Raw genomic sequence first — 26,096 nt, forward strand, 5'->3', positions numbered from 1 at the left:
TGTGTTGTGGCTACAATGCATTTTAGAAGCCATTTGATGTATGTTTCCTTCACAAAATTAGATCCTCAAAATTCTTTGAAGCGAAATAACATTGGTGATATATGCATTCTTGCTGGGAAGTTTTATCCTCAAGATTTAACCACAACTGAGTCGCACACTTTAAATCAACATTTGAGATTTTATAGGTTTGATATGGATGGATCGTCGTCCAGCCTTCAAGAATCTTGATTCTATTCTTGAATTCCTTAAGTGTTTACTTGAAACAGGGTTAGCAAACATGTACCATTTGATTGATAGACTGATTCGTTTGGTGTTAACTCTTCTGGTTTCTATAGCAACAACAAAACACGCATTTTCATCTGTGAGACTTATTGAAAATCGACTTCGGAACAAGATAGAGGATGAGTTTCTTGGTGATTGTATGATGCTTCACATTGAAAAAGAATTAGTTGATAATATCGATAATGAATCAATAATTAGTGATTTTAACTCTTTGAAGTCTTGAAGAGTGCAACTTAAATAGTTTAATTTTGTATTGCATTGCTTGTTTATTTATTGTTGATTTTTTTTTTACTAGTTTTTGTCGTATGTACTAGATGCATTTTGAGGGGTAAGGCTCATTACGTCCCCCCACTGATTAGGTATATCATTTTTTGTTATAAATAAAATTCACTCGTACCGTCAAGTTTTTTATTATTATTATTTTTTATTTTTAAAATAAATTCAACCAAGTCCATTTTGAAATTCTGAATCCGTCCATGTATCCAATAACTTCTTTAGATAACTTTCCTCATCTCATAGGCCATGAATTTGTTGATTAAGTAAATAATTGTTAATGAGACAATTACTTGAACCAACAATTTGCCCATTTAAAACATATTTGAAATATCCATGAAGTTGTATCATTTAACTCGCGATTAGTCTAAAATATCAATAATATATAAAATAATAGATAGAACGTATCCATAAATATCCATGAAGTTGATAATTTCTCTATCAATCAAAATATCTATAATACCAATGAAAAATTTGTTATTTACACAACCTACGTTTACACAAAACTCCCCTTACCTTACTCGCATTGATTGTTTGTCAAAAATAGTCTGGAAAAAAAAAATGCAAAGCAAGGATGCAATTATCGTGTTAAAATTCCGGGTCAATGATAAACAATTTTAGAACCTCGTAGCCTCCATACACATATCGTATAAATATCGATAATATTGTAGTAAATCATTATAAATAAATGATTATGGTGTGTTTAATCTTCTTTCATTAATTACTACATATTGTATAAACTCGCAGTGTTTGTCAGCTCACTATATAATTAATTTAAATTAGTTAAACTCATCATGCAATGCATTTCCTTTCCATTTTTGTGATAAAGTAATAGATAATTAACTAAATAAACATCCTCCAAAGTTTCAAGAAAAATTTCCAAATTTTTCTTATAATTTTCGTGGTTATTATTCAATTTTTATCGATATCGATGATATCTCAATATTTTCATCTAAATTTCTGTGTTTTTAGACTACTGATATTTCCAAAACTATTGATATTTTAGACTTTGCCCGCGATCCAACTACTCTCTCTCTCTCTCTCTCTCTCTCTCTCTCTCTCTCTCTCTCTCTCTCTCTCTCTCTCTCTCTCTCTCTCTCTCTCTCTCTCTCTCTCTCTCCTTTCACCTTCCTACAACAAATGTTTTTAAAAAAAATTTAACAAAAACATTTGACTGAAATTAAAGTAAGGACCAAATAGATTTAAATAAAAACTAACAAGGTCATCTTAAAGACTAACAAGGTCACATAAAAACCTTCATGATCAAAAGTTATAATTTCGTTAATCTCAATGGCTATTTGTAAAAATAACTCGAACTCAATGATAGCTAAATTTTGACACACAACAAAATGAGGATCAAACACCCCTACAATAATACAATCAAAACTTAGCAAAAAATTCAACAACCAAAAAAGATGGAGAATGCGTACAACCGCCTCACCATTGACCAGACACAAGAGAGTTAGAAAAACAAAATGAAATGCAATATTATATGATCACATTTCTGTCTTCTCCAAAATCATCATGTAGGATTCAGCATGGAGATTTGGAGACTGCGTAAACCCTTATAGTCGTCATGTACAAATCTTAACGCACTTTACCAAACTACCCTCACCACCCTTCAAAATTTCATCACTAGAATAATGAAAATGAAACACACCGTAATTACCGCGGCCGTCTACAAGGGTAATTTAGTCATGAAAAGTGACAACGATGAAAACAAATTGCGACTTTTAAATTACACACATAGAACGCCCAACGGTCCAACTTTGACTCTCTCGCTCTAGAAAAATTCTCTCTGGAATGCTGGTCATCTACAAATTCAACTCCTCGCGCATGGGTTTCCCAAACCCTGAAAACCCTAAACACCTGTTACTTGAAACCCTAGGAAGACCGTTTAGTTTTTGATTCAATTGCACTCGAATTTCCGAAGCCCCAACGCCATCATGGAAACGGTGTCGTTGGATTTCCTGGTCCCGTCCTTATGGGAGATCGAGGTCACAGTGGCTGCCTCCGTCTTCGTGATCTTCGCTTACTGGTTCTTCACGTACAGGGGCGGCGGAGGTGGATATGCTGATCGCCCAGTTGTGGACAATTCTGGTGCTTTCGGAGATGCCATTGATGACAAAGACAAGGTCAATTCGCTAATTTTATTTTCTCTTTACTTTGATTTTGATTATCAAATTTCGAACCTTCTGTGTAAGTTTATAGTTTTTTCTTTTGGGTGGTTAGTGTGCTTGTGAATTGTGTAGCTTCATATTCGGGAACTAGATGATAAAGTCAAGGTCAACTCAGTAAATGAACTTTGTTTTCTTTTGTTTTTGGTTATAAAGCTGAATACTTACTTCAATACTTCCAGTACCGTTCTTCATTGAAGGCCAGCGCAAGCTTTCTTGTTGTTTTGTTTGTTCTTTTTTGTGTGAGTTTTATTGGGTTTTGATGATAAAGACAAGGTCAATTCAGTCCTTATAAATTTTTGTGCATGAAATTTTTCCCCCCTATTTGCGATAGTTATGTTGATATATTTTGAAAGATTGTCGGGTTTGGTTCTTTCTTGCTTATAGTTATGCCAATTGGTTTCTGCTTTCCATGATTATCGTCTGTGGTAGTAGACCAGTTCTTAATTTTTGTTTCTTTGGTTTTCTATCCAAAGTTATTTTGGCATATAGAAACAATGAAGTTTGGTTAACTTTGTTCTAATATTTTTAATGCGTATTTGTCGGGGTTTGTAGTAATTAATGCCATCTTTGTGATAAAACGAGGTCAGCTCAAGTCATTTCTAATCTTTCCTTTCTATTGAGTGCATGTGTTTCAGAAATTAATATTTTAGGAATCCTAAAACCAATTCTTTGGTGGGGTTAATTGAAACCGAGGGGATCTAGCATTCGTATTCCAGTGTTTGAAATGCGGGGAATTGAACTGTGTTTATAAAGATACTGTGGAGCTTGAAGAAGCGAGCCCTTTTCAGACAGCAGTGTTTTACTTTTTGGAAAAACAAATAGAAGGGCATAATTGTTATTTTGATTTGTGGTTAACACCAGGGATGGGTTTAGGAAATTAACCCCTTCCCTTGGGAACGCATAACCTTCATTTTTGGGTTTTGGATACCTATGTAAAAAGTCAAATGCAGAGTAATTTGCACTTACAAAACATGCAATGCATTATTAGAAAATGCTAAAGCTCATTCTTAGCCTTAATTCCATGCAACAGACACAACCTCATTATCAGATTTTTCTTCTTGTTGAAATTTGGACTTTTGTTGTTGCTGTTGTTTAGCATTATTATCTAATTTCTGCATTTATGGTTATCATTGTCCTTGATTTAAAGTCAGTAAGAGTCTGTGAAATACGTTATTGAGTTTGTGGATAAATCATGAATAAAGAATTTAGTAATTCCCTTCATGTAATAACTGCTTTTGGAGTCCTTTTTTTAATAGTTACTCTATTTTCCAAAAAAACAAAAACAAAAACAAAACAGAAGGAAGTTTACCATATGAAGTAGCATTAACCCCACGAGAGTAGCTCCTGAAATTGTGGGTGATAAAGAATTGTTCTTGACAAACAACAAAATGGGAAACTAAGTCTGCCTTCCTACACTTGTTGCGGTTACCGTTAGATTCTGTGTTGTGCGGAAGGGCTAATTATTAATCTAAAGAAATCTTTTGAGGGTTACTTATGTTGATCATGAGGTGGTGAGCGACCAAAATGATATTTTGTCTATCTTAATTGTATACATGCTGTCTTCACACATTGTTGTTGGGCATCCATTAATGTCGCAAGATGCATTTTCATATGCAGCCTGTTTCCTTGAATAATTTTTAACTTGTTTGACATGCAGTTCTGCACTTATTTTGTAGATCCAGTTGAAAGGAGATCTTCAAAACAGTTCTGCATATTTAATCAAGGTATGCATGATTGATTCTGGGGTTGTTCCTTGAATAGATGAAGACCTGGATATAATAATTGGTGTTGTTTCCTTATTTATGTATTTTGTTGTTTGCATAATGTTATTTATTTATTTATTATGAGATGGTGCACTACTTTCCAGCTGGAACTGTTGGCTGCTAAGAATCTCATTGGTGCAAACTTAAATGGCACGTCGGATCCCTATGCTATGATCACTTGTGGAACAGAAAAGCGATTCAGGTTACCTGATTCTGGTTCTCTTTGTTTGCCACTTTTTACTTAATTATGGTTAAAAATAGACAGATAAATGTATGTGTGTATATATTTCTTACATTTCATGAGAAGGTTTTATTTACTTTTGTTGCTGGTGCAGTTCAATGGTCCCTGGTTCAAGAAATCCTATGTGGGGAGAGGAGTTTAATTTTTCTGTTGATGAGCTTCCTGTCAAGGTACCTATCATGTTTTGTAATTTTTATGGGTTGGCACTGTCAAGAATGTAATTGTGAGGTTCAATAATGACAAATGCATTTTTCAAATATTTTTTTTTTACTGAATCAACTGAAGTTTAAAGTTCTACATCTTGTGTTGGTTTCCTTTTTTCTTTTATTTATTATTATTTTATTGATAAACTAGGTTCAACCTTACATATAATATATCTTTATTTTTCCAATAAGCTATACAGGAAACCTGGTTGTAATATAATGTTTGTAAGGCTTACCTGGTGCTGTAATTTCTGTGCTCCCTGCATTTCTGTTAAAACTAATGAACCAATGTTTCTTGTCCTTTTGAGGCCTTATACTTTAATTGTATGTTGTGTCTGCAGATTAATGACCTAATTGATTTCTTTATGTAGGATTGGTTTATTAAACTGATGTATTTTCCGTTTGCCCTCACAGATTAATGTGACAATATATGACTGGGATATAATATGGAAAAGCACTGTTCTTGGTTCAGTGACTGTTCCAGTTGAAAGTGAGGGTCAAACAGGTGCAGTATGGTATACGTTGGATAGCCCATCGGGGCAGGTAGTTCTTTCTGGATATTACCTTTTCGGGTTTAGTTCTGTCATTTGTATGGTTATTTCTATTATCACTATCCTTGTACAAATCAATTAGAATCTTGTTTTGTCTTGTCAGGTGTGTCTCCATATAAAAACAATAAAACTGCCTGTGAATTCTTCAAGGTAGTCATTTTAGTTTATATCTTTCTAACATTTTCTATCAGTTTAATCTTTGGAGACATTATCCTATGCCTGCAAAGTCATAAGTTGAAGTGATCACTAGCGATTGCTTGTGCGGATTTCATAATCATATATTTTGCCTTTTTATATCAATCCTAGAAATAAATATATTTCACTGTGTTTCATTTCATGTGATTTTCTGTTTGTATGATATGATGATATTAAATATTGATGATATTAAATATTTGATTCCAAACATGCTTTCACAGTTTTACTTTTCCCTTCGCTGCACATGATGGGACTACACCCTTCTTACACTAAGACAGCTCTCTTTCTTTTTCTTTCTCCTTTTTTTTTATGCATGCCTGGTTGAGTAACTAGAGTAGGCACTGGATTAAAAATATATATATATATATATTAATGTTATGGTTGCTATTGTTAATATATTTTCTTTAATTGGTATTATTAATGAGAGCTGATTTTCCCACTCCTATTGCCCACTTACACTCCCTTCTGTTTTTTAATACTTTTGTAATTACCATTAAAAGGGAGTGCAAAAGGACAAAAGGGGAGTGGGAAAATCAAAAGGGAGTCTAAGTATACAAAAAGGGAGTGGGAAAATCAGCACCCTTATTAATATGTCCTAATTACCATGCAATTAGTGGTAGGGCTATGAATGGCTATGCTGGAGCTAATCCTCGAAGAAGGGTACCTTCAGATAAACAAGGGCCTACAGTGGTTCATCAAAAGCCAGGCCCTCTCCAAACTATATTTAATCTACTTCCAGATGAGGTGAGTTGAGTGGAACTTGTTTGGCAATGTTTATATGTGAAACTCTTAATGACATATATCCATTGTACATGTACACGATTGTTCTTTTAATTATGTCTAGTTGTTCCAGTCGTGGGATTAATATAGTATCTGTTTCAGGTTGTGGAACATAGTTATTCATGTGCACTTGAGAGGTCATTCTTGTATCATGGCCGTATGTATGTCTCTGCATGGCACATTTGCTTCCACTCTAATGTGTTTTCTAAGCAAATGAAGGTTAGGCTATTGTTCTTTTCTATCAAGTTTAAGCCAATATCATAAGACATTGTTTCTTTTTGAATCATGAGAGACTAATTTAAAAAGTTTGACAGTGCACCTAGTTGATTATAGTTTTCACTGTTTTGTCATACTCATATCTTCATATTACCGTCCTTGTCTTTAACATTCGTTAGCAGTTCAACATATTGCATGATAAAGTAATTTTGACTCTTAATAACCATCTTACATGAATGCTTTAGATTTCACAGGATCTTATTAGTCTTTAAATTTGGGAAAATATAATAAGGAATTAGGATTAGGGTCTGCAACAGTTTGGTCCGTATCTTTTAAAATTGGGAAAATAACCTTAAATTTACAAATTGTTATGCCATTAGTCAGTTCGTCTGTCAAACTATCAGGTTAGCCCCTATTTTGTGGGGCAATCGGTGGCATGATTTTTTGGTTATATGGATGTTAGATTGATGCCACCACGTCCATGTGAGCCATTTTTCAACCTAGAAGGTTAAGTTTTCTTTGAGAAACGTTTGTATTTGTTGTCCAATGGCATCCCTTAATCCATGTTTCATTGATCTGGCGTTCAAATAAGCAAAAAAATGGGTTGAGTGCTAAGTCAAAAAACAAAGGTTGGCTTGACGGTTTGACTGTAAAAGGGCCTAGTGTATGGATTTGTAGGGTTTATTTTCAATTTTAAAAGACAAAGACCAAACTGTCACTTACCCCAAACCACAGGGGTGCAAAGTATCATTGATGCCTTTAAATTCATCATGGATATTGTTTTACTTATCTCAACAAGTGCTTTCCAACTTCAAAATTTATGGAAAGTTAGACGTTTAGAAAGAAAGTTATGATATTTTAAAGTTGCTTAAAAAAATCAGTGGCATATTTATAATTTTTGTTTTTAATCAACTTTGAAATATCATAACTTTAATATTACTATTTGATTTTTTTTGTAATAGACTATGTTCTTTGGATTTCTTGACTCACAATCTCAAAAAGGTATACCCCTTAAAAAAATCAGTGGCATATTGTTTTATTGCATGTCATTGGATTGATGTATTGTTTTTTTTTTTTTTTTTGGTAGATGTATGATGGTAACCTTTAAATGTCAATTAGAATGATTTCTAATATCATGTGCTTTTTTTTCACTTTTGACAGGTCATCATACCATTTGGTGATATTGATGAGGTGCTCTCTCTCTCTCTCTCTCTCTCTCTATATATATATATATATATTTTTTTTTCTCTCTCTAAAGTGACAGGGTTGATTAATTTGCAATGCTTAATCCTGTGGAATTTATTGTTAAAGATTCGGAGGAGTCAGCATGCATTCATTAATCCTGCTATAACAATTATACTTCGCATGGGTGCTGGTGGACATGGTGTGCCTCCTTTGGGAAGTCCTGACGGTCAGTGATTAGTTCTAAACACTTTTAATAGGGACTTTTTACTTTTAGTCTTTTGTTTTAGACGCGCTTCAAAATGCGAGCTTACGTGTAACGGCATTTTCAAACTTTGTTTCTGTTATTCTATAGACTATGTCCTGTATCTGTACTGTTTTACCAAAATAGAATATAGAGCTCTTTGCAAACAAACAACTAGGATATAGAGCTTCAGTGCTGCATTTCATTTTATTTCTTCTTGTTTGTCTTTTTTCCGGATCCGTAAGGTTGAATTGGGCCGGCTAGCTAGGTTGAGTTTAGAGCCTGTTGGAGCTCAGCCTGCTTTGTATAGCTCTATTTCCAACTTAATCGGGGTATCGTATCAGATCTTTTAGCACAATCTCACAATGTCTTTTATAATTGTCTACGGGCTGAGTTTGGGCCAACCTAAGGTGGAAAGGTTATCTTAAGTTTCTCCAACAATTTGTTCTCTTTTGACTCTTAACTTATTAGCCATAGGCACTGGACCACTAAAACCTACAGGTACTATGTGGATGACTGGACCACTTTCCTCTTCTATTCCTGGTAGATTACTTGTCCACTTTGCTGTACATCACCTCTTATGAAATAAAATTTCATCTTATCATTTAACAAAAAAACAAAAACAACTTGTGCTAATTACCAGTTGCACAACGGTGGGTGGGTTCGTTACAGAGTTGAATATTGCCAAGCATTATGTGCTTGTCTTCTAATTAGGTGTAATGCTGGTGGCGTAGGACCACTCACAGAGGTATTTAGGGGCTTTGGGAAGGCTACTTGATACATAGAGAGGAAAAGAGGAAGATAACCTAAAAGGCCATAATATAGACATAGTAATCGAACAAAACCAATGTCCAAAACTATAGCCAATTAACAAATCTGGATAGTACAAAAATTCCCTTTTTGAGTTATAGTGAATATAGCTTATAAAATATAAACCTGACCACTTACTAATATAGATAAACCAAAATGAGGACTCAATAGTGACTGAAGTGGACTGTGAACAAGATGATCTTTAAGCTAGCTTTTCTTTTTTTTCTTTTTTTAAAAAAACGAACTTTTAGTTGTCTGCATAAGTTGGTATATGGGTTTCGCATTAATTTGAATTACTCAAGAGTGTTTTTTATTTCTCATACAAATGCTAAATTTTTGTTTCGTTCTGTATGTCCTGACAGTAAGTTGGCTTTTCAATGGTGAATTCTTCTTGTTATTTTTCTTGTGCATTTTAATTCAAGTGCTGGTTTTCAAGTTTTAATGTTGTTTTTTGAATCTATTGTGGATTCTTTTTTATTCTGACCATTGATCATTTAAAATGAGTTTAGGTAATGTACTTGTTGAGAGTGCAGATGTGAGGACAGTGCTTTGATTTATTGGTCGTGTCTAAATTGTGAATTTTGTTTCTAATCTTCAATATTTCTCATTTCAGCTTCTTATAAATATTGAATCATATCATAAGATCCTCTCATTAGACCTGAGTTGCATGAAGCTTCTGTAAAAGTGCCTCTTCCAGTTTCTTGATTGCATGTAAGCTTTGCAGTGTATTCTAATTTTGTTCATCTTTTTTCTTGTTTTTCCCCATTGGTGTCTGTTCTGGATAAATTTTTGTTCGTATGACTTGCATTCAATCAGACTTATTCACAAATGTTTCGTTTGGTGTCTCTAGTACAAAGTAAATGCACATTCTATGGTTGATGTCTTATGTACGGGCTTTTATATTGACTTGTTTTTCCATGAGTTATGGTTTTTATGTTCTTTAGTCTTTTCGTTTTTTTTTTACTGTATGAGCATATTTATTTAGAGTACTCTTGGGAAAAATCATTAAGATGAATTTACCTGTTAATGTGTATTTTGTGGTTTTATCACCTTGCCATTTTCAGGTAGAGTGAGATATAAATTTGCATCATTTTGGAACAGGAATCATGCATTTAGAGGTCTCCATCGCACCGAAAAGAATTACCATGCAATGTTAGAAGCTGAGAAGAAGGTTGATACCGTGTATTTCATGAGTTTTGTTGTCTACCTGGGTTAATGTTTTTGAAGTTCACTCAGGTTTTATCTACTAGAGAGAGCTGGAGCCTGATTTAGCTTTGACAGAACTGAACTTTATAACCCAATCATGTTAATTTTATATGACCAATGATTATAATCACGAAAATGTTGATGTAGTAAAAAACAAGGATCTTTCTTGTGTTCTTTTGATATAGTGTGACAGAAGCATCTTGATGGGCCACTGAATCTCCCCCTTTAGCATTTACAATATCAAGTTTGCACGTGCATTCTTTCAACATGTGTATTTAAATCTTAGAAGCAATTCCACTCTCATTGAATCCTGGCTTTGCCTGTTTTACATCTGTTATTGATTTTTAAAATGTGAATCTCCCCCTTTTATTTATCCATCATGTGTTAACTTGCCAATGCTTTCCCTCTACATTGCTTGAAATGGTTGGATGGAGAATTTTTTATTTTTATTTTCTTATGATATGTTCTCTCCGGTATATAGGAAAAGGCAGCGTCAGCACTGCGTGCACATAGCAGTTCTGTAAAAGGAAGTCAGGCTAAGATTCCTGAAGATATCATCCCCAAAACTGGAAAGCTTCCAGCTTTTATCAAGGAAGAAGTGATAACTAGTATATATAATGTATGCATCATTTTAGTTCGTTTTCCACCATGATATTAGGTATGTTAATCAGTTATTAATAAACAGTGTTTCTTCCAGGATGTTTTCCCATGCACAGCTGAGAAGTTTTTCAATTTGTTGTTGAGTGATGGTTCAAATTATTTACATGAGTATCGTTCAGCACGAAAAGACACTAATCTTGTTGTAAGTACCTTTTATTTTTAAATAGTGCATGTTGCTTACATATCGGAATTTTGAGAATTTATGTGCGGGGTCTTGGTTGCAAGCTTTTCTTTCCTAATCCCAATATTTGATTCTGATGGTTTCCTGGCCAGTAATCATGTAGGATAATTAGTGGTACTGTGTAGTTCTTTCAACCTAGGAGAATAGTGTTTTTTGACTTCTAATCTGAAATTTGATTTGTTGATAAAATCTTAATAAAATACTGTTGTTCTATTTCCTAAGAATCTAAGATGGGCATCTTGTTTGTCCTGTGTACTTTTCACTATTAAAATCTTGTTTATCGAAATAAAATAAAATTTCTTGTTTGTTATATTTTCAGATTGGACAGTGGCATCCCGCAGATGAATATGATGGTCAACTCAGAGAAATAACATTCAGGTGCATTTGTAACAGTCCCATGTGCCCTCCAGATACAGCCATGACAGAATGGCAGCATGCCGTTTTATCACCAGACAAGAAAACACTGGTGCAGTGACTTTTGCCTGTCCCTTCTTTCATTGTGTTGTTCCTAGTGTTAGATTTTCGAAATGTAGTAATATTATTTGTAGTAACATTATTTGTTCTTTCATTAGTTATTTTAAATTTCCTTTTATTTTTTGTTCTGAAGTTCTTGCTGTTTTTTATGTTTTATATTTCTTATTTCGTCAGATTTTGCTCATTGTTTTAGGTGTTTGAGACAGTGCAGCAGGCTCATGATGTTCCATTCGGGTCTTACTTCGAGGTATGCAATACATTGATGATGCTTTTATGCTTTTCGGATGTAATATTTTCTGGATCCTGATTTGATCCTTCTTATTTGACATGTGTTAGAATTCGTGATATGATTTTATCCTTCTTATTTGACAAAATAACGATGTCTTCAGTTTATTGTTAAACCAAGGAAGAAAAACCTAATGAGTTACATTACTAGCACTCGGAAGTGACTTACAGTTTGGTACAGATGATAATTTTGTGAACTTTCTTCAGTTTGTTTATTTTCTGTCCATGTTCCTTAGTTAAGGTGCTCAACCTATATTCTAGAAACCTGCACTTTCCTTTTTTTTTTTTTCAGAAGAAAGGAAATTTTATTGCAGAGAACAATAAAAACAAGAGTGGTCAAGGAGACCTACTACAAACAGCACAGAAAAAGAAGAAACAACATAAATCCCTAAGGCACCAACACTAAGCCTGAAAGGAGACTTAGCCTGGAAAGCAAAAGAAGTGCAGCTTTCCAATCATGCCAAATAAACCTAAAAGAAAGATCTCTAAATTCTGACGAAGTCGAAGCCTGAAGTGAGGACCATACTCTGACTTTCTCCCATAACTCCTCACCTTCACGACGAGCATGGTTATCAAAATTAGATATATTACGTTCCAACCAAACCACCCATAAGACAGCCAAAACAGAGCAGCCCCAAAGTACCTTAGCTTTCTGTCCTTTTCCTGGAAGTTTATGTCTCTCCAATAAAAAGGATGAGCAGTCTTTGGATAGCACCCAACTGATATCAAACTCCCTAAACATACGCAACCACAGATTAAAGGTTACCGGGCAATGTAGGAAAAGATGGCCAACCGACTCTGAGCTGCTTTTGCACAGAGAGCACCACTGAGGGGGCAAAGGCAGGACCTAGGCCTCCTCTGAATCATGTCACATGTGTTAACCTTCCCATGGCTCACAATCCAAGCAAAAACTTTCACTTTTGGGGGGCTTCTCAATTATATGGAGCATGTGGATCCTAATTAAATTGTATTTCGTTTCCTGGTTTCAGTACAAATTCAGTTCATTGAATTGGAATTATTTTTTTGACTGTAAGCCATCTAAAAATTTACGCTTGGCTATAAGAAAATTGGATGAAAATCATGAAATAAGTAGTCGTATCAGATTTCATCTGGTGCAATTTCATGGCAATTCTTTGTGTCAGCTTAATCCAGTATTAACTTGTGAGCCAAAATTTTCTGATTGATATTGTTGTCATTAATATCTAAACTTTTGTTAACAATTCGCTGCATCAGGTCCATGTCAGGTGGAGGTTGGATAGTAACGATGAAAACTCATGTACTATAGACATAAAAGTTGGTAAGTTTTTAAATTTGCCCTTCTGGTTTTGACCCCCATTAGTCAGCAGTTCTAATGTGAATAATCGCGAACCAAACTTGTGAAGTGAGATTGTCTTTTCGTTGCTCTTGATGTAGTGGGGGTGGTGTATGAACTTGTCATGCAAGGCTGTGGAAGCTGTGTAACATGTGACAGCTACACCGCTATATGAAACATTTGTTTGTTTCATTTTTGAATGTTTTGAACAAATTGGTCATGTTTTGCAATTTGTTACAGGTGTACATTTTAAGAAATGGTGTGTGATGCAATCCAAAATAAGGGCAGGGGCTATTAACGAGGTTTGTGCTATGCTTTGTTGTGGTTTCATTTGTTATTTTTGGTACATAATTACGCACAATGCCTCAACAATTGAATGCTCAATAATAATTGTTGTCTCTCAAATGTAGTACAAGAAAGAGATCGAGCTGATGTTGGAAGTTGCCCGTTCATATATCATCAAGACAACGAGTAATTTGAGCGGTGAGACTGACAAAGCCACGTCACCCTCTGTAACTCAAGATAGCAGCTAATTTTTCGATGAGGGCAGATTGTTTGGCTTGTCTGTGCAATATGATTGTACCATATTTTCCTACTATTTGTATGTATATTGAGCGACAGTTAATTGTATACGGAGAGGTTTGTCTTCTATATTCCAGTATAACTTCACCCTGTCTCCTTCCAAGAAAACGAGTGGTGTGTGTTCTAGTTCATTGTGAAATAAGTCAGTTTATTCTTTTGTTTTTTGTTTGTCTTGAGTATACACATTTGTAAAAGATCCTCAGTTTTGTGTTCATTTTGTCTTGTATTTATATTGACATGGCTACCCTATAATGGAAATTTGGTTATTTTCATGCGCTTGGAGTATGACCTAACCCTAACCAAGAGATCCTTCTAAGGGTGGGCATGGGTTGGGTTGGGTTGGTTTTAGTCCCAACCTATAACCGAACCTAATATATAGCGGTTTATGATTTCTTGAACTTAAGACCCGCTCATTATTAGGCAAACCCAATTCAACTCGAACTTTTTTGATCGGATTGAGCGGTTTAGTTCGGTTAACTCAAAATTAAACTTATTTTTAAGTTTTGGTTTCAACTCGTAACCTAACCCGTACATAGCAATTTATGATTTTTTGAACATAAGCTCACTCATTTTAAGGCCATCCCAATTCAACCCAACCCACAATGATTGAGTTGAGTTGCAAGTGATTTGATTGATTCGGCTTTGTTGTATGATGAAAGTTTTGAGTTGCTAGAAAAATCTTTTAACGACATTCGTAAGAAGCTTACAAGGTTAGTGTCATCAAGAGCTCATGTCGAAGAAGAACCCGATGGAGAGGTCTTTGCTAGTTCTCCCCAAGTGAGAATCAAATATCCACATCGAGTCAAAGTAAAAGGCCGTGTGAAAAGAGTTAAACCACAAAAAGAGAAGGCAACAAAATGACATAAACGTCGATGCATTGAATGTAGGAAGATTGATCATGATAGATGGAGTTGTCCAAAACTTGCGAGCTCGTAAGTGAATATGTCTTATATTGTGCTTTGAATTTTATGTCGTTGTTGTTTAATTTTTTTTTGTTTTCCGATGTGGCAACTCTTCATCTTCCGACGCAAAAGTTGGTGCTCCAGTTGCTGAGAATTTGCAGCCCACTCAGAGCACACAGGACAGTGAACCTACTATGACAGAGTCATTTATGCAAGAGTTTGATTTCATATATGGTGCTGGAGTTTGAACATTTATTGATACCTATTTGCTTCATTTTTTTAAAGTATTTGGAAGCATTAGTGAATCTTAGGTAAATGCCTCATGCCCATTGATACTGAACTATGGTTTATTAAGCACATAAATAGTGAAACTGTCTAAAGACACTGTTTTATTCGATAATTATGAAGTGTTACACACGTATTGCATGACTTCCATTCGGAGATACAAAAAAACAAACTACATTAAAGCAAGTTTGGCTTAAAGCAATGCAAGTCTGTTAGCATTCCCTTGGTGGCAAGAGAACAACTATGCAAAGATGATGGCAGTGAACCTACTAATGAGAATGAATATAGGTAGATTGAGGGGAGCTTGCTATACCTAATAGCCACAAGGCCAGATAATGTTTGCAGCTAGCTTACTAGCTAGATTTATGCATTGTCCTACCAAGAAGCATTATGGAACAGCTAAGAGGGTCTTGAGGTACATACAAGGAACTATTGATTATTGCATTGAATATCAGAAGGGAAAAGAGGTTGTGTTAATTGGATATTGTGATAGTGACTGGAGTGGGAGTCAAGATGACATGAAGAGCACTTCTGGATATGCTTTCTCATTTGGAAGTGGAGTGTTCTCTTGGGCATCTATCAAGCAACACAGTGTTGCTCTCTCCACGGCTGAAGCTGAATATGTTAGTGCATGTGAAGCTACTACTCAAGCTATATGGTTGAGGTTTGTGCTTGAAGACTTTGGAGAATTGCAGACAGAGGCAACTCCATTAATGGTAGATAACACCTCTACCATTGCAATGACAAGGAATCTAGTTTTCCATCAAAAGACCAAACATATCAATCGCAGATACCACTTCATTCGTGAAGCTTTGCAAGAAGGAATTGTAGACTTGAGATACTGCAAGTCTGAGGAGTAGGTAGCTGATATATTCACAAAGGCACTACCAAAGGATCAATTCAACTATTTGAGAGGATTGCTGGGAGTTAAACCAGTTAACAATTTATAAAGGAATTTTGAAATGTAAATTCTTTACTGGTTTACTCTTTAGCTAGACAAGTGTAAGGCTTAGATTAGATCTCATGGTGATTAACTCATATGTCTTAGATTTGTGCTGGCACATTTTGTATGGCTGAGATAACATTCTCTGCCTTGCAAAAGAGAATGTTTCCATTAGAATGCATCATAGCACACAATTATGTTTTATGCTGGTTAACAAACACTCTCTCTCTTTTCTCCTCAATGTCTCTATTCGACTCTGCAACCTTTCATTTTTCTCTCTATATTCCTTTTCTTCCCAAAATCATAACCTGATATAGAAATCTCAACAAGTATTAAGAAGGATAATAAAAATACACATTGAATTAAAGTGCTGAGCAAAAATATTTCCTAGGGAGTTTTCATTACCACCCAACAATTTTATCACGACAGTCGACATTGTATTTTAACTGTGAATTTTCTTTTGAGGAGATTTTAAAAAGTCCCTAAAATACAAGCCACTCTTTTAAACCGTCTTGCATATTTTCAAAAAGACAAAAATGACTCTACTGAAGATAAGTCATCTTTGTATTGTGTTGTTTCACTCTTTTTGAATGTTTTTGTTTGTAGCACATGTGAAATCTTGCTTATTTAGTGTGCATGTGATGTGTAAATGGAAGTGATCTAGTGTGCAAGTAATGTAAAGTAAAAGTGTTGAGATTGCTTTTGGTATCAGCACAACAATGTTGTATATGTAAGGGAGAAAACCCCAAAGTGAGGCGTATTTGAGAATACTAACTCTCGGTGCTCTCTCTCTTTGGCCTTCAATAAAGGACATGTTGGGCCTTAGTTATGCAATAGGGTCCAACATTGCTCAATTCAGTGTAAATGATTTTTGTTTGATAAGTGGTTTGAAATGTGGAACAGAGCCTGACATAACGTCCAGGGGGATGCTCATAATTGATTTATGAAAACGCATTTTACCAACAGGAGTCATATTACTTGCCATAACTTAGAAAATGCATTCCTAAAGTTCGAAAGAGGAAGCGAGGACTCATTAAAATTGGGACTACTGTATTTTGTGGAGTTTGTGATAATTGGTAACCCCCAAAATGTAAAGATAAACAAGGACTACTTACATTTGGTTCATAAAATGGATGAATTCATCAAATATCTCTAGGGATCTATATCGTTTGAGTGTCTGCAAGATTCTCTATTGTTTGCTCCCGGAAAAAAAAAGAGTGATGAAGACAATGATGGGAAGGGGAAAGGACAGAAAAAGGGAAAAAGGCGGTGCAGAGTTCAGTGAGAAAAGGGAAGAAAAACGTGGAGGGTGAGAAGCGTAAAAGAATTAACAAACTTGCATAGAATATAAAGGGATTGAGCTATGCTTTCTAGTTATGATTTAGTTCAAAATTAGTGTTTGTAAAATTGTAGTTCGTAATTAAATACTGACTTTGATAATCTATTTGTTGTAGATTTGAGCATATGAATTAATTGCTGAATTGGGAATTCCCCTAGATATTGTAAGCGGATTGAGGAACCTGCATTAGTCCTTTGAATTTGCTGTGGGAATCCACAGATAAAGTGCTTGAGTTGAGAAAGCTGAACGCTTATATATTTCAAAGCAAACAGGTGTGTAGTTAATAATTCTATTTCAATAGTATGTTGGTTTCATGAGGAAAGCTGTTTAGTATTGTATATGACCTGTTAACTCTAAATGTTTGACAGCCTGGAGATGAGCCAACTATATTGGAGTTGGGGATTAGATGTTCATGAATGTGATGCACCTAGTGTAGCCCCGCGGTCAATTCTTCACTGCTTCCTGTATACACTATATCATCAACATAAATCGATACAATGAGTGTTCCAAAGTTTTCCTTGGTCTTGCAATAGAGAGTTGCTTCATTAGAACTCCTTGTATAATCTCAGTCAATAAGATACGAGTTTATTTCCTCGTACCATGCTCTTGGCGCATGTTTTAGACCATACAGAGCTTTCTTTAGGTTGTACACTTTGTCTTTAGAGTTCTTAATCACAAAACCATCTTGCTAGTCCACATATACTTCTTCCTTAAGCACACCATTCAGAAAAAGCAGACTTGACATCCAATTGATACAGCTTCCACCCCTTTTGAGCTGCCAATGCAATAAGAGTTCTAATGGTGTATAATCTGGCAATAGGAGCAAAAGTTTCATTAAAGTCAATTCCATGCTTTTGTGCATAACCTTTGACCACCAGCCTAGCTTTGTGTTTCTGTATTGAACCATCAAGATTCAACTTAGTTTTATAAACCCATTTAACACCAATTATTGGCTTCTCCATTGGTCTATTTACCAATTCCCATGTCTCATTTTTATCAATTATCTCCGTTTCAACTTCCATAGCTTTCTGCCAAGCTTTATCTTTTGGAGCTTCTTCATAATTTTCTGGCTCAATGATGCTCATATTGCATCTAGCATATATCTCAGCTATATCTCTTAGCTTCACAGGAGTAGAACTTGGTGATGCACTTTGTGAACTGGCACTAGTTGAACCTAAGCCACTTTCAATATGAGATATTGTTGTAGGTGAACCTGTGACTTCATCCTCTTCTTCAGTAGTTCTAGGATTTTCCTCAAAACTTATAGGAACAGAAACATGCTCCACATCTAGTTTTCCCCAATCTCATAATGCATCTTCATCAAATATTACACTCCTAGAAACAACAATTTTGTGAGTTTTTTATGTTGTAAACTCTATAGCCCTTCCCACACTTACCATAACCAACAAACATACACTTGGTTGCCGAATCATCCAATTTGAGCCTCAACTGACTAGGCATATGACAGTAACAAATAGAGCCAAATACCCTCAGGTGCTTAATTCTAGGCTTCCTACCACTAAATGCTTCAAATGGAGTTGAATCATTTAGAGCTCTTGTTGGACATCAGTTTTGAATGTAGACAAGCTGTGTTCACTGCCTCTTCTCGTGCACCATTTGCTTTACTCATTTCCACAATAATTCTAATTTTTTCCTCAGCTACCCCATTTTGCTGAGGTGAATAGGCTACAGTTAACTGCCTTTCCAATCCTACATCCTCACAAAACTTCAAGAATTCAGTTGAGGTGTAATCCCCACCTCTGTCACTTCTAAGCCTTTTAATCTTGTATCCACTCTATAATTCCACCATGGCTTTGAATTTCTTGAATATGTTGAATACTTCAGACTTATGTTGCATGAAGTATACCCAAGACATTCTTGTGCAATCATCAATGAAGGTTAGGAAGTATATGTTACCTCCAATGGTTGTGGATTGCATTGGTCCACACACATCTGAGTGTATGAGCTCTAGTGGCATGCTTGCTCTCCACACATTCCTCTTTATCGAATGCCTCTCTGTGTGATTTTCCCATTGCACAACCTTGACACACCTTCTCGAAGTTACCAATCTCTAGCAGTCCATAAACCAATTCCTTTTGTTGCAGTAACTCCAAGTTTTGAAGATTGAGGTGACCATATCTTCTGTGCCAACACCAAGTAGTTCCTTTGACTGTTGCCTTCATAGCTACTTCATTTGCATACTGAATGGAGAGAAGAAAACATCTGTTTCCAGTCATTGGAACCTTAGTCACAAGGTGTTTCAATGACTTGTCATCATATATCTCCACTATATAATCACCAAAGAGCAAGAAATATCCATGCTCAATCATCTATCTAACTGGCATGAGAAATAACTAACGCACAAATTAAACCCTATAAATTATGCAATCGTAGTACGCGTAAGTAGGGATAGTTCTATTACGGGGATTAGGAGGGATGCTAACCAACACAAATTAAACTTATTAAACTGAAAACTAAGTTAAGGGAACAATGATTGGAGGGAATTTAGACAATTTAGACTAAAGTAATACTGACAGCAGCAAACAACTAAGTTGTGAATGAAATATGGATAAAGGGATAGCTAGAGGATTTCTCTCCACACATGGAACATATGCACACAAATCGATCTCCAGTTACTCTTTCTATAAAGTATGAATGACAACCCCAAATTAATTGTGAATGCACTAATTAACTCCTAGATTTTCCTAAGATCATTGAATTGGACTCAGCGACGCAATCAAATTATCCTTATCAAGTTCCCTATATGAACAGCATGATAGAGATACATATCAAAGATCATTAAGTTCTATGAAAATCATAAGTCTTGACAAGGCAATTGTAACTATAAAAAGCATTATACTCCTGCCAGGAATTTACTTAACGCATGAATGACTTTATGACTAGTGACTTTTACTACTTATGAATATAAGTTCATAACGATTAGGTGAAATTCCCTTATATTCTAGCATCAAATCCCTGCATACAAACTAAGTATGCATCCTTAATAAACATGCAAGAATAAGTCCTCAATAAAACAGAAAAGTAAATCATATTCATACTTTATGAAACCATAACTGGAAGTAATCAATTCATATAAAACATATGTCCATGGCTTCAAATTCACCTCTAACTAAGAAGAAATTCAGTCACACATGTTCATAATAATTGAAAAGCAATCTAGAATAAACATTTAAACTAATCAAGGGAAGAACTCTGAAAACCCCAATGGATGCAGCAGGTTCCGGCTCCAAGTTCTTCTTCTCTCTTTCTCCTTCTTGCTATGACACCCATAAAAAACTCTCTTCTCCTGCGACAACCCCTCCTTTATATATGTGGTAGATTTAAGGTAAAAGGGCCCAACAGAAACCCACAAAATTAGGGTTTTGTTTGGCAGATTTCTTTAGGAACAATGATAGGGCCCAGGCGCCACCTTTTTAGGAAAGATGTGCGGCCCCAATGCCTTCTTCTAGAACCAGGTTTTAGTTTCCTAATCTCAAATTAATCCCCCCCTTTTTCTGGTGGAATTTAGGTAGAATAGGATTAGGATAAGGTAAAATAAAATAAAATCAGTTAGGGTTTTTTACTTCCCAGAAGCTGATTCTTGAATTAATTTCCCCATCTTTTTAGCACATTCCTAGCCTCTTTGAACTTCAAAAACGTCCATCCATCTTGGCCCATGCATATGCTATCCATTCCAAGTCCAAAACTGCTCTAAAATGCTCCAAAATGCCCTTTCTTGCCAATCTTGCCATCTGGACCTACAATAGTACGAAAATAAGCTAAATCACTCTAATAAATGGGAATTAACTAAGTAAATGCAAAGAAATAAGATAGCAAAGTCGCATAAATATGCTCCTATCACCAAAACTTAGTAGATTCTCATCCAACCCTGGTACAAGCATGACTTCCTTTATATGCCTTGGTCCATATTTCGTTTCAATCATTAGAATGCCTTTACCAGTGGCTTGAACAAGATCTCCAGTTCCCATCTTCACTTTTGCAGTGACATTGGTGTCTATATCAATGAGCAGAGATTCATGTGAGGTCATGTGGTTGCTACAAGCACTATCCACATATCACACACTACTGTTCTTGATTGCAGAGGCAACATGACAAGCATAGAACATTGTCCCTTCTTCCTCCATGTGTTTTGCATAATGAGCTGCCTGAGGTGTCTTCCCACTGCAATCCTTTGCTAAGTGACCAAACCTTTCACACTTAAAGCATTTAGGTTTGCCTTTGAACCAACAAGGACCATAATGCAGTTTATCACATATTTTACAAGGACCCTTTGCTCCTTCATTCTGATTTTCCTTTTTGAAAGTATTTCCAGACTTCCCCTCCCATTTCTTCTTGTTTTGTGATTTCCAATTCTTCTTGGACTTAGAACTCCCATCTTGTGCAACATTTGACTGCTCTCTGGGGTTCACACTTACGCTAAAGAAAGCCTTTTCTGTCAGTTTCTCAGTGTGCCTTTGCAACCATTATTCATGGGATTTCAAAGAGCCAATAACCTCCTAAACTCCTATAGTCTCTATGTCTTTAGTCTCCTCTATCACCTCTACAATAGAATCATATTCTCTAGATAAACTAATCAAAAGTTTATGTACGATTCTTTGATCAGAAATATCCTCTCCATAAGACTTCATTTGATTTACAAGCTCAAGCAATTTGGTTATATACCCAGATAGAGATTCATCATCTTGCATGCGAGTATATTCAAAATCCATTCTAAGTGCTTGCAATTTTACAGATCGTACCTTCTTATCTCCCCAAAATTCCTATTACAAAATCTCCCAAGCTGCTTTGGCAGATTCTTGTAGAGTGATTCTAGGAAAAATGTCATTAGAGACTGCACTCTGAATCAAACCCAACACCTTGGCGTTCTTTGCTACATTTTCCTTCAGTGCAAGCTTCTGAGCTGTAGTCAGAGCTTCACTATCCTCCTTCTTCACTAGTTGTTCAAACCCAGTTTCTACCATATCCCAAAGCTTGTGAGATTTGAAAATCGTACACATTCTTGATTCTCCAAAAATTGTAGTTGTTGCCATTGAAAATGAAAGCACGAAGCTCACTCATTCTAGATCCAGCCATATGAGACCAAACCCACGAGATAAAGATGTTATCTGCGTTGGATTTCCTCGATTCCGATTTTGATTTTACGACGCCCAGATGCAGAGTCGAACTTGGCTCTGATACCATGTTGAGATTTCTATATCAGGTTATGATTTTGGGAAGAAGAGGAATATAGAGAGGAAAATGAAAGGTTGCAAAGTTGAATAGAGACATTGAGGAGAAAAGAGAGAGAGAGAGTTTGTTAACCAGCACAAAACATAGTTGTGCGCTCTGATGCATTCTAATAGAAACATTGTCTTTTACAAGGCAGAGAATGTTATCTCAGCCATAAAAAATGTGCCAGCAATATAAGCTCAACACTTGGCACAAATCTAAGACATATGAGTCTATAGATACACCATGAGATCTAATCTAAGCTTACACTTGTCTAGCTAAAGGGTAAACCAGTAAAGAATTTACATTTCAAGAATGCTTGACACGTGTCTATAGATACTCATAGTTAACATTTTGCTTTGTATTTTTGGAACCATGATTATATCTATAGACACGTGTCAAGTGTTGAAAGGTGTTGATTTACCTTGAGTTAAAGTGGTGAGCAAAAATGCCCTATATTTCAACGGTACTGTGCTGCGATGATGAAAGCCCAAAAAAACCCAAAAACAAAGGCCCAAACGGTCTACTCTTACTTCGCACACCAATGTTTTGTGCTCTGAGCCTCTGAGTCCTGAGTGTCCGACCTCTGAAGAAAGAAAGACTTGTAGAGATGGGAGCCTTGATCGCTATATTGGTGGTGTTTGGGGTGGTAGTACCTTTAGGCGCATCGAAAGAGCAGCTGAGCACTAGGGAATGTGAGAATCTTGGCTTCACAGGGCTGGCTTTGTGCTCGGATTGTAACAGTTTGGCTGAGTACGTTAAAGACCAAGGTAACCCATCAAAATTTCCTCTCTCCTTCTTCCTCAAGAACTAAATCCTGGTTCCATGTCTTTTCTGCATTTGTTTGTTTTAACTATTACTTGCTAGCTATCTTTGTAATCCCAATTTCCCGCACTTCATTTTTAATTTTTTTCTGTTGGTCGCTGCGTTATTTGTGGGTTATTGACGGGCTTTGAGGATTATGGCGTAAAATTGTTTTGCTTGATTTAAAATTGGAGCTTTTTGGGGTTTCAGAGACACCCATTTGCTGATACTACAGCTACAGGAGTCTCTTTCTTCTCTTATTAAGGGTATTTCATAGAAATTTAGGATGCATCATTGACTTTCATGGGAATTTGAGATCTTTAGATGTGTCCATTTCTTGGAGTTGGCAACTTTGGTATTGCCAGATGTCAATTGTAGAAATTAGCACATACATATTAAGAGGATCAAGAACTATATGAGCCTTGAACTTGAAATATGTTTAGTACCAAGTAATATAAATGGAACTAGAACTACAAAGCTGGCAAGGAAATAACATTATTCAAAACACTAAGGAAACGAAATGAAGAAAACTTGTGAGGAGACAATGTAATTTTGATGAGAAACTTGAGGTCATTGTGAAGGCTGTGTGCGTTATATGACAAATCTACGGGCTAAATATAAGGTGAATGCAAGTGGTCTTTTAACTGTAACTTAACAGGTTAGGGGATGGAATATGAGAACCTTGAATATTACTTTCAGCATGATTATAATTTTATAATATACTGAAGTCCTAGTTTTGATTGCAGAGTTGGTATCGGACTGTAGGAAGTGTTGCACTGAGGATTCTGATGATTCCATCAGCAAGGTATATGTTGAAGTTGAAATTATATTTTAATCTACCCGTATACTTTCGAGTCTGAAAGGTGTAATTAGAAATTTCCTTCCATTTTTATTTTTTTGGTTCAAAGTAACTCTAACCTGTAAAATGTGCATAGTTTTATTACATAGACATGGGCACATGGGTAGGGGGTGACGTATAAGTTAATGTGTTCCATAAAATATGTCGGAACAAATTTCCACGAAGTTTATTAAATGACATGACTAACCTGCATCCAGAATGAAAAAGCTAAAGATAAATGGGATACTGTGTGGTGTCAGCCAAAGAGTGTGATTCTTAAGTTCGCATTTGGAAACTTTTTAATGTGTATTCACTTGAGTTCTGGTCATGTACGTTCTTGGATGACCAGCAGTTTGTTCTTTTGCCCTCAGTTTAATCTTGTTTTCATTATGCTGGGAAATTGGTGCTTAACGTGTGCCTTTAGGGTGGTACATGCCTGTTTGAAACTTCTGGCCTGCTGACTCGCTCTAAAATATGCCTTTGTACGTATGGGAACTTTCATAATCATGGATTGTAATTCAATCTTTGCTGATCTGCACCATTCCTCTATAACCATTCTTATAAATTCCCTTAGTAAAAAACTTCATATACTAGTACAATTAAACAAATTTTATTGAAATAAAAGATAATAATAATAAAAGTGTAGTATTAGAATTCTTTAATTCCACAATTTATGGTTCCATGAGAATTGCTATTTTCATGTCAGAACTATTTTAGATCAAAGTAATAGTGATAAAGTTTTCTTTTTGCAAGATAATTTTTTTAAAAACGTGTCAAGATTTGGTGGACAAGCACTATTGGAAAGTTGGGGCCACTTTGGATGTTTTGAGAATTTTAATCATGACTTATAGTATATTATAAAAATTATATTTATCTCTTCACATAACATAATTCTGCAAATTGTAATTACCATCCAACACTTCAATCTACTGACCCTTTATTGAACAGAAAAGGAAATGCTTAACGTGACTGCAAATACAGGTTACCTATTCTGGTGCCATTCTGGAGGTCTGCATGAGGAAACTGGTATTCTATCCGGAAATCGTTGGCTTCATTGAAGAAGAGAAGGATCGGTTTCCTTCGGTCAAAGTTCAATACATTTTCAACTCTCCCCAAAGTTGATCTTGCTAGATGATGCAGATGAACACAAGGAAACAATAAGGTGAGCGTCTATTTGCCATTCACATAGGAGCCGTGGACATATGCCCTCCCATTTTCTTTCTCGTGGTTTCTCATAGTTTGGACAGCCCCATTTGAGTTACATGCTTTTGTGTTTTTTATTGTTTTTGCATGATGATACCTTTATCCAACAATGAATGCTGCCTAAACCTGTGTGTAAATCTGGAATCTGGTAACAATAAGAATCTATAGCCATTGCTTAGGTTTTAGTAAGGAATAATGATACCTAGTTTGGTTAGAATTTTAATCTCCATTTGTACCCTCTATGGGGAAAATTCAGTTTCCTACTTATTACAAATATCCTTTTTTATCTCTATCACAGGATTGACAATTGGAAGCGTGAACATATACTGCAGTTTCTGCAAGGGAAGGTAAAGCGTTCTTCAGCAATCTGAATGCTTGTAATCCTCTGTCACTGCCTTAATCTGTATCTTAACTGTCATGTATTTCTAAAGAACTGTGGTACTGGACAAATGAATCTTCTTCCTTTTTTGCTTGCTGTGTGCATTCTTGAATCTTGATACAATAAACTTGACATGACCTGACTCTGGCTTATCGCTTTAAGGGGTCAGGGGCAACTTAGCTCAAACTTAATTGGAATGCTTGCACCGCTTAAACATAGTTTGAATTTATTGGCAATATGGTAGTAGTAATCCCTTTTGACGAGAGAAAATACGAACGTTTGAAAATTTTAATTGTGTATTTATTCCAGAGATGAGTATTAAGTTATTTTGCAAATGCATGTATATAGACTCAGAAGATTTCTTACAGTTGCACCGATAATTCTTACTTTATACGTAAATGGTGTGATGAATCTATAGGATTTGGATCTTCCAACATTAATATTATAGATATCACCCAAGGATGTCAGGCAATTGCATGATATTGGTTCTGTGTTAAAAGACATGCCCTTTAGACATGGTAGCTAAGTCTTGGTCTTATGGTGATTTTCTTGTA

The 26,096-nt window shown here is 35.6% G+C and overlaps 2 protein-coding genes and 1 pseudogene across 4 annotated transcripts; all 3 read left to right on the plus strand.

Moving 5' to 3' along the window:
* The first annotated feature begins 2,298 nt into the window (after positions 1–2,298).
* On the plus strand, positions 2,299–13,892 carry LOC103322367 (C2 domain-containing protein / GRAM domain-containing protein). 3 transcript variants are annotated; one of them, XM_016792018.2, is made up of 18 exons: positions 2,299–2,690; positions 4,412–4,459; positions 4,603–4,700; positions 4,834–4,909; positions 5,357–5,485; positions 5,597–5,643; positions 6,309–6,432; positions 6,571–6,687; positions 7,846–7,875; positions 7,996–8,095; positions 9,985–10,091; positions 10,608–10,745; positions 10,824–10,928; positions 11,287–11,433; positions 11,635–11,688; positions 12,960–13,023; positions 13,279–13,340; positions 13,449–13,892. In XM_016792018.2, exons 1-18 carry the CDS (start codon positions 2,502–2,504, stop codon positions 13,569–13,571), a joined length of 1,758 nt encoding a protein of 585 aa, XP_016647504.1. In that variant the 5' UTR covers positions 2,299–2,501; the 3' UTR covers positions 13,572–13,892. The 3 variants fall into 3 exon arrangements, with proteins under 3 accessions (XP_016647504.1, XP_016647503.1, XP_008222498.1); XM_016792017.2 differs by having other exon boundaries at positions 4,418–4,459; positions 6,303–6,432; XM_008224276.3 differs by having other exon boundaries at positions 2,300–2,690; positions 6,303–6,432.
* A 1,250-nt stretch (positions 13,893–15,142) lies between these two features.
* LOC148920546 (secreted RxLR effector protein 161 pseudogene) lies at positions 15,143–15,667 on the plus strand (annotated as a pseudogene).
* A 7,166-nt stretch (positions 15,668–22,833) lies between these two features.
* LOC103322368 (selenoprotein family protein) lies at positions 22,834–25,636 on the plus strand. Its single transcript, XM_008224277.2, is given in 5 exon segments — positions 22,834–23,088; positions 23,869–23,927; positions 24,942–25,068; positions 25,071–25,122; positions 25,462–25,636. Coding segments are annotated over 5 exon segments (471 nt in total). The 5' UTR covers positions 22,834–22,928; the 3' UTR covers positions 25,535–25,636.
* The last annotated feature ends 460 nt before the right edge of the window (positions 25,637–26,096 follow it).

The sequence above is a fragment of the Prunus mume genome, linkage group LG2, assembly GCF_029339155.1.
Source record: "Prunus mume cultivar Tortuosa linkage group LG2, ASM2933915v1, whole genome shotgun sequence".
NCBI lineage: Eukaryota > Viridiplantae > Streptophyta > Magnoliopsida > Rosales > Rosaceae > Prunus > Prunus mume.

What these genes read in the sequence shown, in the direction of transcription:
- LOC103322367 (XM_008224276.3), top strand. Translation starts at nt 2,502, where the DNA reads ATGGAAACGGTGTCGTTGGATTTCCTGGTCCCGTCCTTATGGGAGATC. An exon ending in TTGATGAGCTTCCTGTCAAG is followed by an intron (nt 4,910 to 5,356) that starts GTACCTATCATG and finishes TTGCCCTCACAG; the next exon opens with ATTAATGTGACAATATATGA. An exon ending in CTGCCTGTGAATTCTTCAAG is followed by an intron (nt 5,644 to 6,302) that starts GTAGTCATTTTA and finishes CCATGCAATTAG; the next exon opens with TGGTAGGGCTATGAATGGCT.